The sequence below is a fragment of the Cordyceps militaris genome (assembly GCF_000225605.1).
Source record: "Cordyceps militaris CM01 unplaced genomic scaffold CCM_S00001, whole genome shotgun sequence".
Classification (NCBI taxonomy): domain Eukaryota; kingdom Fungi; phylum Ascomycota; class Sordariomycetes; order Hypocreales; family Cordycipitaceae; genus Cordyceps; species Cordyceps militaris.
In genome coordinates this window covers 4,353,198-4,369,529 of record NW_006271969.1, presented here as the reverse complement: position 1 = coordinate 4,369,529, position 16,332 = coordinate 4,353,198, and the positions used below count along the sequence as shown (strand labels likewise).

Below are 16,332 nucleotides of genomic sequence, written 5' to 3'. Positions count from 1 at the left end.
TGTCCATTTTTATTCTACTCGTTCATCATTCTTTTATTTTTCTGCATATATAGGTGTTTTGTGCGCCCATTTTCGTTATACCCAAGACGACGCCCTTTTCTTTTACTTGTCGTTTCTTGGGACAAAAATGGCGCGGGATATTTTTATTTTCTTTTTGACCAAAGGGTTGTGAGCAGCCTACACAAGTTTGCGCCGGACGCAAGTTGAAAGCCGTCTCGCTTCCCGGAGTTTGACGTCTTTTGTGTCATGCCGGACTGCGGACGAGCACATACCATCTTTTAACTAGCTAATAAAAGACCCTTGCAAGGTAATTGCAACGCTTGACTTTGTGTTGGATGCTGTATACTGAGTGGCTCGTTGTGATGTTTGGATATACGGATACCGCACGGGACAAACCCGGCTTTTCTTGCCTATTTCGGCTGCGGCGTGGTGCCGGTCACGCAACCGCTGCAGCCCATCGTCGTCAGTTCCCCGCCGCCGCGCGCCGGGCCTCTGCCGGATCCGGTCCTGCGGCGGCCTGCAGCGGTACCCGGTTGTGCACGCCGGTAGCTGTACTCGTCCGCAGAGGGCGTCGTTGTCGCCGTCATCACCGAGGGGGCCCTTGCAGTTATTGTGGCGTCGTCGGGCCGCGGTCGGCAGGAGCAGCTCCGAATTGGAAGATGGGGCTCGCGGCGGCGCATGTGGTGCGGACGGAGGAGAGCATGGTGTTGTGCTATTGTTTGCGCTTGCTGGACGGGCGGGAAGCCCACCATGACCGATTTTGCTTGTTGTTGATTCTCTTGGAAATCTTGATACTCGGAAATCCTACCACCTAGTTGAGTGCCCCATGTTCCAGCCCAGAGAATGGCCATGTACATGACAGAATGAGAAGAACAAGTATTCGATAAAATGAATCCACTCAGCATCATGCAAGCTTTGCTTCTGCAACTGCCGACATGGTATCACCCGCTCCCCCCTCCCCTTCACGTATACACGGTGAAACGCAAATATCTGCCAAGAAGAAAGCGAAGCGGCCAAACGACGACGCGCACAAACCCTCCCCGAGTCCACGATGCCTTCCTCTCATCTTCAGACAACGTAGCAGCATCGCTGCCACCGCGCGCGACCACACGGATCATGCGACTCGAGGCAGAATCCAGCCAGTCACACTGTTTGCCGCCCTGCGCGAGTCGAACATGACAAGCACGCATAAACACACACCTTCCAATCGGGGCCCGCCGTGCCTCACATGCTCGGAACTGTGCAACCCAGTCCTCGGAACTCATTCACTGACAAAACTGGGATATGATTAGGGGGGGACAATACGGCCGGCCGAATCAAGGCAATAAGCGATCAATCTGAGAAAAGTGCTGCAGATGATGTCGGTTGCGCGGAGAATCGACCTGCTCTTTTGGTGATAAGGGGGTATAGGCGCTAAAAATGGATGCATGTTTGAGTACCTATATAACCCAACAGCATGAGGGCGGGAGGACTCGACAGGTGACGTAAAATTGCTGTTAATGCCATGCTCCCAAGTTAATTCCCAGAGAGTTCTTTTCTAGTACCAGGTCACTACTTCTTACAACTCTAGAGAGGCTATAAACTAAAGGAGTTGGAACAAGATGCCAAAGGGTGGCCTATAATAGCGAGATAATTCCTCTCTTCTACAAGGTACGAAAGTCAATTCTTCTAGTGTATACCGCAACATGTATAACTCACCACAGAGCGGCATTCAGCCACACGGCACGGCACACGGCACTTTGCTTCTGTAATCATGTTTTCGTACCGGGTAACTAGTAGATGACAGACCGGCTCATCGTACTATTGTGGCTTTTTGGATCGGCGGAACCCGAGCTCGGCCCCTTTGTGCGGCGCGTCCAGTCACATTGTCCCATTGCCACCTTCTCGATGCAGTCTGGTCCAATGGGCGTCGCCCCCGTACCACGTTTGGCAAGTCGGTATCGAAAGGGTCGGCCTTGCTGACGGCCGTGCCCGCCTTTGTCGCCGAGGGACCGTCAGCTGGCATCGGAGTATTGGCCAAACGGAGACTAACACGAAATTCAATACCATGTCGCCTGTTTTGTCTCCTTGCAGATCCCGTTTCCGATCGATGGACAGCTAATCATTTCGGCTATAAAAGCGCCTGCCACCTCGAGAACTCTGTGGCCATCAAGGGACCTCCAACGTATACACACCACTACGTCAACCGCCCATCATGATGCAAAAGCCCCTGCCCGTCCTGGCCCTCGCTGCTGCTGCCATGGCTGCCGGCTCCTGCCCCAGCGACTCGCCGCTGTCGTGCCACAACGCCACGGCCGTCGCCGATACGTGCTGCTTCATTCCGGCCGGCCAGCTGCTCCAGACGCAGTTCTGGGACACTGACCCTCCCACCGGTCCTTCTGGTACGGGTTTGCTGCCATGCCCGCCCCCTTTCTGCCCATCCCGACTAATTTCTTTCTTTTTTTTTCAGACTCGTGGACCATTCACGGTCTCTGGCCCGACAACTGCGACGGCAGCTACCCGGCGCAGTGCGACACGGACCGGGCCTACACCAACATCACGCAGATCCTGCAGGCCAACGACGCCGGGGCCGTGCTCGACTACATGAGCACGTACTGGAAGGACTACCGGGGCGACGACGAGAGCTTCTGGGAGCACGAGTGGGGAAAGCACGGGACCTGCATCAGCACGCTGGAGCCGTCGTGCTACGGCGCCGCGTACCGGGACGGCGAGGAGGCGGCCGACTTCTTCGCCCGCGCCGTCGGCCTCTTCCAGACGCTGCCCACGTACCAGTGGCTCGCCGACGCCGGCATCACGCCCTCGGACAGCAAGACGTACGACGTGGCCCAGATCCAGAGCGTCCTGTCCGGGAAGCACGGCGCCCAGGTTACCCTCAACTGCCGCGGCAAGGTCTTCAACGAGGTCTGGTATCACTACAATGTTCGCGGCTCCCTCCAGGACGGCGACTTTGTCGCGGCGCCACCAGACGGCGCCAAGAGCAAGTGCAAGGGCAAGGTCCAGTACAAGCCCAAGGCGTAAGCAGCTACGAGTTTTGGAGAAGACGTTGCGTATGTTCTTGCGCAGTTGTCGAGTTAGGACCCCCATGGTCCCGAGATGGGAGAAAACAAAACGTTGAACGTACGGGGTGTTTTTTGTTTCTGTATATAAGAGTCATTAAGTGATGAGAGGCCAAAAAAAAAAGTCATAGCTGTAGATAGAATATCTGTGTGATGAAATCATGTTGAATTATCTTTGTCTGCAGCTCTTATATTTCTACGGAAGTTTGACTTAGTCATGGGCTATGGTACAGAATCCACAAGCATAAGCGAATGGACATTTCTAAACATGTGCAGCTTGTACTGGCATATTTTTCGCCGATGGCGCCTCCTCATGCTTGAAGCTGAAGGGGATGAGGTAGAGGCGCCGGTCGGAGAGAGGATCATGCTAGAAGAAGCAAGGCAGAGTTATCTCCTTGCCGCGGTGAGCTGTCCGAGGTATCTTTGCCCCTGAGCGACTTCATCGGTATAATTTTAGCGAAAACCGCCAAGGGGAGCGGATGGACGGCCGCATGGCCGCATTGGGACCTCTTTTTCCCAGACTTTAGAACTCGCGCAAATTGGTCGCAACCCACTCATGCGATGACATCGAGTTTTGGCATGCGTAACACAGCGTCAATACTACTGCGTCAAAGTTTCAATAGATAGTTGCCTTTCGTGAGCGGACGCCGTGGCGAATTAATCTGCAAGGGCGGAAGCTGCTCAATCGGCATTCTGATTCTTCCGTGCTCGCCTATGGTCGGTCTAGAAGCATAAAAATCCAACCACATGTAGTCCCTCACAAATCAGCATAGCCTAACTGTTTGTGAGTTTAGCTACATGGCAAGGGCGTGTTGACAGGGTCAAATGATGACAAGGCTGCAGGGTTTCCATGCGGCGCTGACGTCTGCTTTTACGTCTACGTCTACCAGACTGAACACTCTTCATCGTCTAGTCACGGCAGCAAAAACTAGCGGTATATGGATTTAATACATCACTAGCGAGGGAGTAAAGTACAGTTGAATCGCACGGTCTGGTATTGCCGCAGCTGATGTTGCCTCGTGTACGTATTACGGTGTTAGCTCGCGAATAGTCAATGCTATTTCATATAGCCGTATCTGTTAAATGCAGTTGAGAGTTTATTGCATCAACACGGTGGATAGGCTGTAACGGGCAGTGACGGCGTTGCCCGCGTGTTGTGTGCAGGCGTTCTGTAGTATCGTGGCCCGTGTTGTTGCGTGGGGTCTGCGTATTGCGTTGGATTCTGACCGGAACATGTCTACCAGCACGCAGGCTTGAGCCTGTGCTAGTGGCAGTGGGCGTTGAACGCCTTAGGACAGAAAACTTGGCCCGGCAGCCAGATTGCATCCTGGGCAAGGAAGGGCAGCAACGGCGCCGGGGTGTAAGCTAGTCGCGAGGCCAGCCGTGAGGCCAGTCGTGAGGCCAGTCGTGAGGCCAGTCGTGAGGCCAGTCGTGAGGCCAGTCGTGAGAGACAGTCGTGAGGGGCAGTGGCCCGAGGAGTTGTTACGAAAGAGGATTCGACACCATGCGGCATGTCTTTGTAGTTGAAGCAACGGCAGCAGGGGAAGGGCGGCCAGCCAGCGCTGTCTTGTAGAACCCAGGCTTGGCCGCTGGTAAGGCGGCGATGCGACAACTGCGACGAGGTACCATAGGCGGAGTCTGCAGCTTCTGTTCCTTTTGGCTTCTTTGCATGCCCAGTGACGTCTTTGAAGCAGTGGCCGAGAAGGCGGCTGTGCTTGTATTCGGATGTGGGAAAGCAGCTTGGCTGTTCCCATTAGCGAGGTGGTGGGGAGAATCGCGCTTCGGCCGCTTAGGGGGAAGATTAGTATCGGTCTCCATCGCAGAGACTTTGTCGTGAGGTCGTTTTCTGGATGTCGAGTACTGGATGATTGCCGTTTCCAGTCGTTTGGATTGCATGTCGCGGACAGCGGCCACCGGAGCAGCTTCGTCAACACCTAGCATCATGGGCAGGCCCATCAACCAGGTCCATATCCAGGACCGGCAAGGATCAGAAGTCCTCGCTCCGCCAATAGGGCCGTAGGGATCTTTTCGCGTAATCTGGCGCCACTCTTGTGTCACAAAATGCAATTGCTTGGTCCAGAAGGCGAGGTCTTTTGGCAAGGGGCTGCCGTCAGCCATGATGAGGGGTTCGTAAGGACCGCGGGCACGCAACGGCTGTCTCTTAATGATGCCCATGCCCTCTTTTCCCAGTTTTTGTAAATCGCAAAGCGCAAAAGCGACAGACTGCTTCTTGGCCCGTAGGTGTTCGACAGGGTCATCGCCCCAAAACTCGGCGCTGCTGAGGGTCCGCCATGATCGGGATGCCGACGTGGGCGCGGATGAGCTGCTCGTAGAAGATGAAGATGGGGTAGCTTGGGCATCGAGCCCAAGCATGATGCAGTGCTGGCAAGGCGGGACAAGTGATGGTTGTTGTGCAAATGTGCCTGTCGCAGAGGCCAAGTTGCTAGCTGACCAAGTTATTAGTGTTGAGTCTGCTCGCGACCAGACACGCCATGATGGGGATGACAAAGCACCTGATTAGGTGATACGAGAGCGCCGCTTAAGGACAGCATTCGTGCCATCCGTAGAGCTAGCCCTTGCAGAAAAACTACATGACAGAAACGTTCTGCCAATGTAGGCGACACCTTGTGCCGGATAAGCTGCATGTTGAGACCGGCCAAGTGCATTATTAATACATAAAGTCATTATATTGTGGAGTCGGGATCGGGACGCGCCGCACTTGGGCTGCAAGGCTGTTACCTTGGAGCGGGGTATGGACATGGGACGTCTTGTTGATAATTCACGAGACGTTTGACAACCCCCGTGAAGTCCTTCAGCCAACTATGGAGAGATTGGAATCTGCTTTGCCTTTTCTAGAGGCTCTAGAAACGCTCAAAACCCTGAAGCGCGCTGGCTGGTGCAAGCGAAACGTGCCCGATCCTGAAAATGTCGGCAATCACATGTACCAGATGCTGTGGTACTGCTACCTGCATCCCGACGTGCGTCTTCCAAACCTGCCCTTCTCCAAATGTTCCGACGACTGATCACGTCCCCAGCTGCAACATGAAGACGAGACCAAAGCACTGATGATGTGCATCGTCCACGACATCGGCGAAGTGACCGCTGGTGACATAACACCATCGGACGGGGTTGACCCTAGTACGATAATGGCCCTTTGCATTTCTTACTTTTTCTGCTCACACGTAGATACAGAGAGGAAATTTCTCCTAGAGAAGCTGGGCGTGCAGTACCTCTCGTGCTTGCTGGCCAAGTCCAATCCGCCGCTCGCCGCACAGCTCCCCGAGATATGGCTCGAGTATGAAGCATCCGAGACACGCGTCGCCCAGCTCGTCCACCAGATTGACAAGCTCGAGTGTCTTCACCAAGCCTTCATCTACAGAAAGCGCCACGGCAGCGGACACAGGCTCGAAGAATTCCAGGACCAGCGCGCCAAGATTTCTGATCCGTGGCTCGCGAAGCAGGCTGATGCTGTTCTGGCGGAATGGGCGACAGTAGAGCAGAAGCAGTTCTCCAGCCCCATCTTCTTCATTATTGGTGTGTATTTTTTTCTTTTGAGAATGCTGGTACGACATCGTGTAATAAGTTACTAATACTTTACTCAAGGCGGACCGGGTGTAGGCAAGGGCACAGTGTGCGCCCGCCTTGTCAACGTCTTCGGCTACCAGCACATTTCTGTCGGCGATCTCCTCCGGGAGGAGATGAACAGGCCCGACTCCGCGTTCGGCGCCTTCATCGCGGAAAGCATGCAACAATCCGTCATCGTGCCGCCATCGCTAACGCTGCTACTCCTCAAGGACCGGATCCAGAAGGCGCAGGCCGAGGGGCGCGGGGTCCTGGTGGATGGGTTTCCGCGCAGCGTGAGCCAGGCCGTGGCTTTTGAGCAAGAGGTTTGTGTCGACGCCAAAACGACCGTCGCTTTCTCATGTGGCTAACCTGCATGGTGCACAGATTTCTCCCGTATATTCGACGATAGTTCTAGAGTGCCCTACGGAAATCATGGTGCAGCGCGTGCAGCAACGTTCTGCTAGTTCGGCACGCGACGATGACGCCACGGCTGTTCTAGTCAAGAGAATCGATACCTTCCTACAGACGAACAAGTCTGTGTTGGATCATCTCGTCAAAAATAAGTTGTCAAGAGTAAGTTATATCATCTTTTCCTGAGCAGAACCTCCAGTAACCTTCGTTTCGTAGGTTGACTGCACGGGAACCGCAGATGAGGTCTTCTCAATTGTGGAGAAGATTGTGCAGTCGTCACAATGAGGAGACCAAGACCCAATGTCTTTTAGCAATGCCATGTCGAGTTAGATTTGGGGTGCGAAACTGAATGAAAAGTAGACCGCCTACAATAGTGCCTTCTCGACAAGTCCTTGGACGAGGCTGGCGCGTAGACAGCCACCGGCATGCTTGTGAAACTGTTGGTGCTTGGCCGTCAAATGACATTTTTCGAAAGGAATACGTCTAGTCTAATCCGATCAGATTCCTTCGTACCAGTGGCCGCGCCAGTGAGCGATTGAGGTTTGCCGCCTCGATATCGATACTATGGCCCCCCTAAAGGTTTTGGATACTGAAAACTGTCACGGAGGGAGTCAGTCAGGGGTTGAGTATTTGGCTACGGGTATTGGTCGGTTGTTTTGTCTTTTTGCCTCCTCTCTCTCGCCGTCCGTCGCGAGCCCTGTCTATGCCAGTTGTAGAAGGTCTATCCAAGTATGTAGGCGATACTAAATGCACAAAAACAGACTACTCGATTTTGACAGGCCCAGCAAGAATGGAGAACTGACCACCAGCACCGGCCCACGTGACGGCGGTATCAAAAAGATCATTGCGTTGGACCTGTCGCGCAACCTCGACGTCCCGTTGCGACCCAAGGCCAAGTTGACCTGATGACCCGAATCCTGTAGTATAGGCGATGCCGTCTTTGTTAACGAAGATTGTGTGGTCGGTGCCACAGGCAACATGAACAGCATCGCCAATGGATGTGATGATGGTTGGGCAAAGACAAATACGTGGCTTGTCACGCTCGTCATACCGGATCAGGTCTTTGTTCTCGAGTTGCTCCGTGGTAAAACGGATACCCAGCTGTCCGCCATCCATTCGGCCCCAGACTAGGCATTTGCCGTCCATTGTCACAGCAGCAGAATGGTGGGCGCCGCCAGCAAGAACGGTGACGCCCTTGCCGCATAAGTCGCGTATCATCATCGGGTATGGTAGGACGGCCGAGTCGCCACCAGCATCCTTTGCATAGCCAGCTTCGCCAAAGCTATTCAGTCCCCAGGCCCAGACGTTGTCCTTATGATCAATGGCAAAGGAGTGGTACTCCCCGGATGCGATGTATTTGGCTCGTCCGCGGCAGACTTGGACCAGGCGAGGCTTTAAATGCTCTTGGTGGCGGCGGAGGAGGCGGCGGCCGAGTTGATTTTGTTCGTGGGCACCCCATCCCCACACGGATCCCTTGACATCGAGAGCCAAGGCGTGGTTCGCCCCGCAGGCGATTTGTACAATCTTTGTCAGACCAACGATGCAAGTGGGTGTTTTCTGCTTCACGATGAGTTGTCCTCGGGAGTCATAGCCAAACTCGTCGTCACCCGAGGCGTTCTAGTTCAGTATACGTTAATAAAGGCTTAGGGCGAAGCATTACGTGGTAAACGTACCCGAAACGTACCCCATCCATAGACGAGGCCATGACTGGTAAGCGCGAAGCTACAGCTATCGCCCGCGGCCACCTGGACAAATCGAGTGCCTGGGGGAAAGCTCGCCGCGGGGACTACAGCAGGAATGGACTCGTGCGGGTTTAGCTCGCCTTCTTCCTCATCGCCCGAGTCTTGTTTCTCATCCCGCCACACGCCATCCCACTCCGTATCCCGTCCTAGGGCCCAATTGTCGTTGACACCCCAGGTGATGATCTCATTGTCCGACGTTAGGACAACAGTGTGCATGCCCCCGCATGCGACCTGAACGACCCGGGGCTTCGGTGATGAACCGCTGCTAGCATCGAGATACGGGTTGACGCAAGGTGTGAGGGCTTCCGTTGTGCTGGGTCCGAGGCCAAGCTCGCCCATGTCGCCGTTGCCAAAGGGAAAAATCGAGAGGACTTGGGTTGGAACTTCATTCAGATGTGGGGGAGACCGAGGCGCTTCTGCACCTGCCAGAACTTTGGTCTTCTTCAATGGACGCTCCTTACCGGCTTCTGGAGCGCTCTTCCGTTTGCTAGACGGCAGTCGAATAGGTGTCGTGCCATTAGGCAAATTGTCGGCCGGAGAGTTCGAGGTGGGCTTCGAAGCTCGCGCTAAAAGGGACGCGTTGTGAGTAGAGGAGGCATCGCGTAAAAAGGTGGCGAGATGGTGTGAGCTAACTCGACTTGGATTTTCTTTCGGTGGCAGCAGCTTGCTTTTTGGAAGTTGCTGTGCTGACCTTGGCCAGGGACCTTTTGGGAGGCATTGCCGTGAGATTACCTACAATTTCGCGCGCGCGAAAGTTGAGAGATGATTGAACGTGGTCCGAAGGGAAGGAAGGGAAGGCTGGCTAGGTAGGTACCTTGAGCAAGCAAGGTGCCTGTGATGACGCGGGAGCAGTGGGCCGGCCAGTGGAAGCTAAAGACGGGAGCGAGCACGAGCCGCTGCGTCGGGTTAAGCGAGTCCCACAGGGAAAACAAAGGAGTGATGAAAGGCTTTTATTAGTACGGAGTATACTATTACACATTAGTGTCATGAAAAGCAAACATTTCCAACTGTTCTTGTTCGTGTAGATTGATGGCGCTCCCATCCGTTTCCGCGTCCTCCATGTAGTCCGAATCACTGAGGCGCTGTGGGCGGGGCTGTTTAGCGGCCGCGTGGTTGACGGGCAACATTCTGGGGCTTGACTCTCCATTTTCATAGCGCACGCAGCCTTACAAATAGGGTAGCATACAGCATACAGCAGCCATTGCGAATGCAGGGCAATTCGTGTAATAATTGGCTAAAGGCAGGTTTAAAGACGAACAACTGCGACGGGGCGTTCAAGTAAGCTGCAAACAAAACCTCGCATATAAGATGTAAGCCCTCGCCCGTTTGCATTACTACCAAGCAGACAAAGAAATGGCATTGTATTTTAGGTATTCTAGAAAATGGAAACTTTTGTATGCTCTGCAATGTAGACTGCCTACTCAATTTGCTTGCCGCACCCAATGCGGTTCAATAGCTCCTTGCGGTCCGTATGACCGCGAAAGTGCACGCTGCTGCCGGAGCTGCTCACCTGAGCCGCGCTGGCACGAGCTGTCCAGTTGATCGCCTCGGCGTCCACTTCCATTTCCAGGTACTGCGGCCGCCCCATCTCATCGACGTCCTCTGTCTCTTCCTCCGAATCTTCCGCCTCGCTGTTGCTTCGCACGTCCTCGGCTGGCTTGCCTTGGAACATGCGCACGACGATTCTGACGATAAACGTGAACCACATAATCATCATGACCTGGAGGAAAAGAAGAAAAGACAGGAAGGCATACGTAATGTTGTTATTGAAACAAACGACGCCTTGGGGGTCGCGGAACGGCTCTAGGAGATGGGACCAGCCACTCGTGGGGATGGCAAACGGTCCCTGGAGGTTATCGGCCGAACCGCGGTAGCAAACCTCTTTCTGGATGCGGGGAAGGTCCGTGTAGACGCTCCAGCATGTAAGAATGTGGAGGACATGGCGCGCGATGATCCACGAGACAATAAATCCGCCAAATACTACGTCGCAGATGACGCCGAAACCGAGGTATTTAAGGCACTTGGCGAGCTATGCGACGATTAGCTCCGATCCCGGAGACCTATGCAAAGAAACATACCGGCAGGAAAAGGTCAATAACATCCATCAAGACAAGAATCAGGTTGCCGACTCGAGTCTGATGGTAGGCGTAGCAGCCGGCCATCAGGGCGATGGTAACAAAGTGGTGCGTCAGCATTTGCCAGTGATCCTTTCTACGCTCCTCAATGTTAATAACCAGGATCTGCTGGATCCAAAAAGACCACTGGCCAAGAATATAGGCCTTCATTAAGCCGCCAATTTCTCGCTGCGGCCAGTCGGTCCAGAGCTCCTCCATATGCCCAAAGTATTTAGAGTTGTAGTAGAGATACTGTCGTAGAGTTAGCAAAGCAGCTAAGCAGCAAGTAAACAGTAGTGTGGCATACCATTCCAGTCGGCCAAAAGACGTTGTAGTATATGAGCATCCAGCCCTGCTCAGCAAAGCGGGTAGCGTTCTTACCAGCAACGCCCCATCGCTGAGCCAGGGGCGCCAGAACATGGTGCATGAAGCCGGCGCGGAGACAAGTCAGGAGAACAATGCAAAAGGTCATGAAGTAGAAGTCATCGTAGCCGGCGGCATACTTGCCCGTCTGCGCATTGCGATAGGACAGTGAGAAGAACTTGGTGGTGTACTGCCGCGATGCGGGGATGAAGCAGTGCGAGAGAAACAAGAGGGCCAGCAAATTGAACGAGACACCTGCAGAGCCCGAGTTAGAAGATCAAGCAAGCCGGCGATCGAGAGAGGGGAGCGGCGGCTTCATACCGAACTGGTTCTTGAGCAGCCATTTTGCAGCGCCACTCTGGACGGGACCTCGCTTCTTCGGCCGGCTAGAGCCTCTGCTCTTGTGAGCGGCGGCAGCGGCGCCCTTGTCCATTTTCTGAGTGTTTCTAGACTTGCCTGGCCTGGCACGCTGATGATGATGATGATGATGATGATGATACTGTCAGCCAAGTTATCGATTACCTGACGGTTGAGAGGAGGAGCCAGCCCAGGCGGCGTTGGGCTGGGGGACGTTGAGGATGGACGGAGCAAACAAGGCGCCGCCAACGAATTAGTGCGGGCGTGAGGCCCTGAACCCCCCCGGCTCCCCCAAAAGGGGCATTATCAAAGGCATTGCCAAGAAAGAGACCTGCTAGTTATATATATATACAAGATATACTAGGTGACGGGGGATTGTTCCTCTGGCTTCCGGGCTGTCTGTTCTTACTTTGAGAATGGTTGTTATAACACTCCCAACGGATGAGGTTGGTCTTGACTCTCTCGTCGCTGTTCGCAGTAGATCATGGTTCCTGAATCATTTCCACGTCAATATCCCTGCGTTGAGAATCCTCGCGGCTGCATCTTTTCAAGACCTCATTTTGCAATTGTACCGAAGCTCTCCTCTAATAACGGCGACGACGCGGATTCGTCAGAATCGAAAAATGCCTCGACCCATGGGTCCCCTCAGAATATCGCTGTCCAGCTAGACACATCACTGTCAACGGAACCACAGACACTGGCGGCACTTGCTGAAGGTGAACCCCTCACGTCGGCGACGCTCGACGATGTCAAACTTGAGAGATCGGGACAAGTCCTTTACGCAGTCAGAGTCCCTCTTTGCTCATGAGCTGCTAGAAGACGAGTCAACTCTAACAATACAGGTATGCTTCCTTGTTAGTGAGAGAGCATCAAGCTGCCTTATGATGTGGCTTTCATGGTGGTGAATAACATGGGCCGCGACATGCGCATTGTCAAGAACGCGCAGGAGTCTCTGTACACCGAAGAAGACGCAATCAACATTGCGAACGGATTCGAGGATATTTTATCCGAGTTTTCGCAGGACCTGAGCTTACCTGTTGGTGACGAGTGGAATTTTCGACATGAATTGTCGCACGCAGCTTTGAGGGCCGGCCTCGGCCAGTCATCTGATGCTACTACAGGACCGAGTTTCGACTGGAACTCGAACAAAACATTGATTTATATGTTTCATGACACTGTTGCCGCTTTTGCGCAAAACACGTCGATTCTAGATGGCCAAGTCAATTCTTTGACATACAAAGATCTGGCCAAGTGCATTGCCAGTCGTGCCGCCGACTTGGCGGACAATGGTTATACCTTCTAGCTGACCCCACTTGTAATCGAGTGAAACTCATAATTTCAGTATAAAGGCGCTTTGAGAGCGCTTTGAGAGCGCTTTGAGAGCCCCTTTAAGGGTGTCTCTTACACGCCTTGAAGCAGATTTCATGTCTGGCTATGTGTCGGAGGGAGGTTGTAGCGGTTGTAGAGCTTGTAGAGGTTGTAGTTTGAGATTGTGAGAGGGTACGTGGCTGTGTGGGTCGGTAAATGTGTACATTCGTATGTCCTGCACAATTCAGGGCTCGTGTTTGGACGAAATGTTAGTGACAGCGTGCCCTAACTAGAACTTGCACTAGGGCCCGCCACAGCGGTCCTGACTACTAAGTGTTCCACTAATAAAAACGGTCACAGAATCAAGCCAAGGCAGAGCGACGCGCGGGAGACTCGTGTACTTGTTGGCCGCTAATCGTACCTGAGACGCTGCTCTTGATTTTGCCTTCAAGAGTCGCAAAAAAGAATTGAGCAAAGAAGAAATTTCATCCATCTCGATTCTGCTTCTGAAGCTCTACTAGGATAATGCAGCAACTGCTCATGGCTGCATGTGCATCTGCAGCTGCAGTATCAGCCCAAGAATTAAGGATACTGGCATCCGCACATTGTTGATGCTTCCGGTGGGGGATACGCGCAGACAGGGGATGAACCCGAGAGTTGTTACTGCATCTGGGGGCCGACTCGACGAGTAATAAAAAGCCTCGTGTCTATATTGACAAGTATTAATACTAGCCAGTCTTGGGGGCTGCATTGTGCGCGTGGTAAAATGCAGGGCCTTTGCCCGTCTCATGGTCAATGTCACTATCTTGCCCGGAACCCTAATCAACCACACAAGCACCAATTAACCGTTGAACATTCCAGACCAAGACGACGAAAGAAAAAAAGTCAAGACCCAGATTCCAACGTTTGTACGCCATTCATGACCCTCCAAGTGCCGCCAAGCTGTCCAAGCCGAGACCAGTCAAAAGACCCGGCCCGCTCGTATTAAGAACTGTAGTTAGGGGGATCGCTGCGCCTTCCTGCGACGCCACCATATGTCCTAGGCCAGAAAAGGCTTAACCCACGGCTTGACTGGCGATGCCGCGTTCTTTTCTTTGCTTGTCTGGCATCAGTGCTGCGTGCTGATACAAAGTACCTTGGTCAGCAGACTCTTAACGGGCAGTTTTGCATGCTCAAAAGACCCCGACTGGGATCGAAACATTTGCTTCACCCGTACTACTGTACTAACAAGGCAACTAGAAGACGCAAACGGCAGAGACGAGCAATCCATTGTCTCAGCTCGTCAGCCACTGCAACTCAAGCGTCTCGCTCGCTGTGCCTAACCTCTGCTCTTGTGCGAATTTAGCGCCTCGTCCACTGTAAATTCAGCTGCGCCTGCTCCATTTTTTCCCTCCTTCAGCGACCTTGCCCGTTCCAGTTCGCCTCCTCTCATCAGCCTCTTGTCTTCTTCCAACTTCACCTTCTCTCGTGACACCATTCCCTTTTTTTTTTTTTTTCGTTCCTTCCGGCCCCTGTCCTCTTTTCTTCACATCTTGAAGTTGCGCTTCGTCGCTCCTCTCTTCACATCATTCGCTTTGTAACACCGACCTCGACATTTTTTTTCCTTCTACTGTCCACCTTTTTCCAAACCGAGCCCATCGTCACCCCTTGACCCCCTCTATCGACTGATTCACATCAACCACCCTTCACCCGAGGCGGCCATCGGTGCCGACTCCTGATCCATCCTCTCGCCTTTCCACCACTATGCGCTTCTCCTTGGCCCTCGGGCTCGCGGCCCTTGCCGCCACGGTCGATGCCTCCATTGCCCGCCGTCAGAGTTCTGCGTCGCCTGGTGCCTCTGCTACACCTAGTCCCAGCGCGCCAAGTAGTTCTACGCCTACCTCAACCTCAACAACCCCGTCCACCACCACCGAGACCGGCGCAGACAGTACTACCACCGTGACCGAAACCGTCACCGGCACAGCAAAATCTACCTCGACCACGGAAGTGGCAGGCTCTACCATTTTCTCCACCATGACCGAGACGAGCACCGTCTTCGTCACCGCCACCGTCACCAGCAGTGATAACACTATCGCCACACAGACTGTCTGGGAAACGACAACAGTCAAGGTTGAAAAGCGCAACCTCGCTCTTGCGACCGCTCCTGCTCTTGTAACTCCTACTGCCGTCCCCGCTACTGCCGCCCCCGCCCCCTTAGCAAACCGTGCTGTCAAGACATCTACGACGACTGTCACTGTCAACCCCTCCGCCACCGTCGTCACCGTCACGAAGGACATAGTCACTTTTAAATTTACCACCACCACTGTCACTAGCACCGACACCGAGACCAGCCAGGCCAATGCAAAGACCACCACTACTGTTACTAGTACCAAGACTGTTTCCTCCGTCGTCGTCACCCAGACCTGGAGCAGCATCGACTCCACCCCGACCAGCAATCCCTCCACCACCACCGCCGCTGGCGGAGGTGGCGGCGGTGGCAGCACCGACAATGGACTCTCCACTGGCGCCAAGGCTGGTATCGGTGCTGGCGTTGGTGTTGGTGCCCTTGTCATCATTGCCGGTGCCATCTTTTTCTGTCTCAGACGCCGTAATCGCAATCCCAAGCCTGATCCCGACATGATGGCAGGTGCCTCAGAAGTTCCTGTCGGTGGCAGACGTCCCATGTCTGAAGATTCTAGCACTGCCTTCCGCCCACCGCCCGTTCGCACTCCCGTCAACAAGGCCCCAGAAGGCTACCGTGGAACAGCCATGGGCGACGGTAGAGCTGGATATGCCAAACCCGAGTCTTACGGTTCCAGCTACGGCCCCAGCCGAAGCACCACCACCACAGTACCTCCCGCCAGAAGCAGCGCTGGCGCCGATGCTCTGCCCGAGCATCCATCCCCCGGCTCCGAACATGTGCTGGCGGCAGTTCCTCACATGGGATCTGTCTCCCCCTCCAATGTTTCGCCGCCACCACCCAAGCAAGCAACGATGCTCCCCCAGACATATGCCCATGAGCTGGGCACAGACAACAACTTGGCGGCCAACAAGTGGCACAGCGAATCCGCTGCTGAGATTGACAGCCAGCCTGTCTCAGGTCACCAGAGCGGGCCTGTGTACGAGATGGCGACTGAAAACTACCGATGAGAAACGGAGCTGGCGGCCACGCGATGATTGAGCAGCCGAAACGTCCTAGTTCCATTTGCTGCGAAGCATATGTTATTCCGACGGGCGCAATATGACTGTATTCTTCGGCCCTCTACTTTGTATATACTAGTCTGCACGCGTGCCGACGCGGCGGACCGCAGTCTACATTGTCTCACTTGGTTTATCTCGTTTTTAAACTTTCCTGATTCGGCACAGCCAAGAAACGTTGTCGACCAGGGCAGCTGGTGGCATTTTTTCTTGAGTGGCATGTTGAAAATGAGATAACCT

The 16,332-nt window shown here is 53.9% G+C and overlaps 8 protein-coding genes across 8 annotated transcripts; 5 read left to right on the top strand and 3 right to left on the bottom strand.

Moving 5' to 3' along the window:
- Window positions 1-1,685: 1,685 nt before the first annotated feature.
- Window positions 1,686-2,101, top strand: CCM_01356 (uncharacterized protein; the record flags this gene model as incomplete). Its single annotated transcript, XM_006666512.1, has 2 exons — window positions 1,686-1,747; window positions 1,861-2,101. The coding sequence occupies 2 exons, from the start codon at window positions 1,686-1,688 to the stop codon at window positions 2,099-2,101; spliced, it is 303 nt and encodes a 100-aa protein (XP_006666575.1).
- A 93-nt stretch (window positions 2,102-2,194) lies between these two features.
- CCM_01355 (ribonuclease M) lies at window positions 2,195-3,018 on the top strand (the record flags this gene model as incomplete). The annotated part of the gene is made up of 2 exons (XM_006666511.1): window positions 2,195-2,381; window positions 2,450-3,018. 2 exons carry the CDS (start codon window positions 2,195-2,197, stop codon window positions 3,016-3,018), a joined length of 756 nt encoding a protein of 251 aa, XP_006666574.1.
- A 1,520-nt stretch (window positions 3,019-4,538) lies between these two features.
- On the bottom strand, window positions 4,539-5,429 carry CCM_01354 (uncharacterized protein; the record flags this gene model as incomplete). The annotated part of the gene is made up of 1 exon (XM_006666510.1): window positions 4,539-5,429. The coding sequence occupies one exon, from the start codon at window positions 5,427-5,429 to the stop codon at window positions 4,539-4,541; it is 891 nt and encodes a 296-aa protein (XP_006666573.1).
- A 218-nt stretch (window positions 5,430-5,647) lies between these two features.
- On the top strand, window positions 5,648-7,316 carry CCM_01353 (Adenylate kinase; the record flags this gene model as incomplete). The annotated part of the gene is made up of 8 exons (XM_006666509.1): window positions 5,648-5,669; window positions 5,738-5,806; window positions 5,865-6,034; window positions 6,092-6,194; window positions 6,249-6,590; window positions 6,675-6,943; window positions 7,005-7,193; window positions 7,248-7,316. The coding sequence occupies 8 exons, from the start codon at window positions 5,648-5,650 to the stop codon at window positions 7,314-7,316; spliced, it is 1,233 nt and encodes a 410-aa protein (XP_006666572.1).
- Window positions 7,317-7,793: 477 nt separating this feature from the next.
- CCM_01352 (Ran exchange factor Prp20/Pim1, putative) lies at window positions 7,794-9,900 on the bottom strand (the record flags this gene model as incomplete). The annotated part of the gene is given in 5 exon segments (XM_006666508.1): window positions 7,794-8,648; window positions 8,705-9,339; window positions 9,407-9,571; window positions 9,588-9,669; window positions 9,751-9,900. The coding sequence occupies 5 exon segments, from the start codon at window positions 9,898-9,900 to the stop codon at window positions 7,794-7,796; spliced, it is 1,887 nt and encodes a 628-aa protein (XP_006666571.1).
- Window positions 9,901-10,190: 290 nt separating this feature from the next.
- Window positions 10,191-11,911, bottom strand: CCM_01351 (longevity-assurance protein; the record flags this gene model as incomplete). The annotated part of the gene is made up of 6 exons (XM_006666507.1): window positions 10,191-10,802; window positions 10,852-11,139; window positions 11,195-11,505; window positions 11,572-11,686; window positions 11,707-11,812; window positions 11,886-11,911. 6 exons carry the CDS (start codon window positions 11,909-11,911, stop codon window positions 10,191-10,193), a joined length of 1,458 nt encoding a protein of 485 aa, XP_006666570.1.
- Window positions 11,912-12,517: 606 nt separating this feature from the next.
- CCM_01350 (uncharacterized protein) lies at window positions 12,518-12,910 on the top strand (the record flags this gene model as incomplete). The annotated part of the gene is made up of 1 exon (XM_006666506.1): window positions 12,518-12,910. The coding sequence occupies one exon, from the start codon at window positions 12,518-12,520 to the stop codon at window positions 12,908-12,910; it is 393 nt and encodes a 130-aa protein (XP_006666569.1).
- A 1,748-nt stretch (window positions 12,911-14,658) lies between these two features.
- On the top strand, window positions 14,659-16,044 carry CCM_01349 (uncharacterized protein; the record flags this gene model as incomplete). The annotated part of the gene is made up of 1 exon (XM_006666505.1): window positions 14,659-16,044. One exon carries the CDS (start codon window positions 14,659-14,661, stop codon window positions 16,042-16,044), a length of 1,386 nt encoding a protein of 461 aa, XP_006666568.1.
- Between the last annotated feature and the right edge of the window lie 288 nt (window positions 16,045-16,332).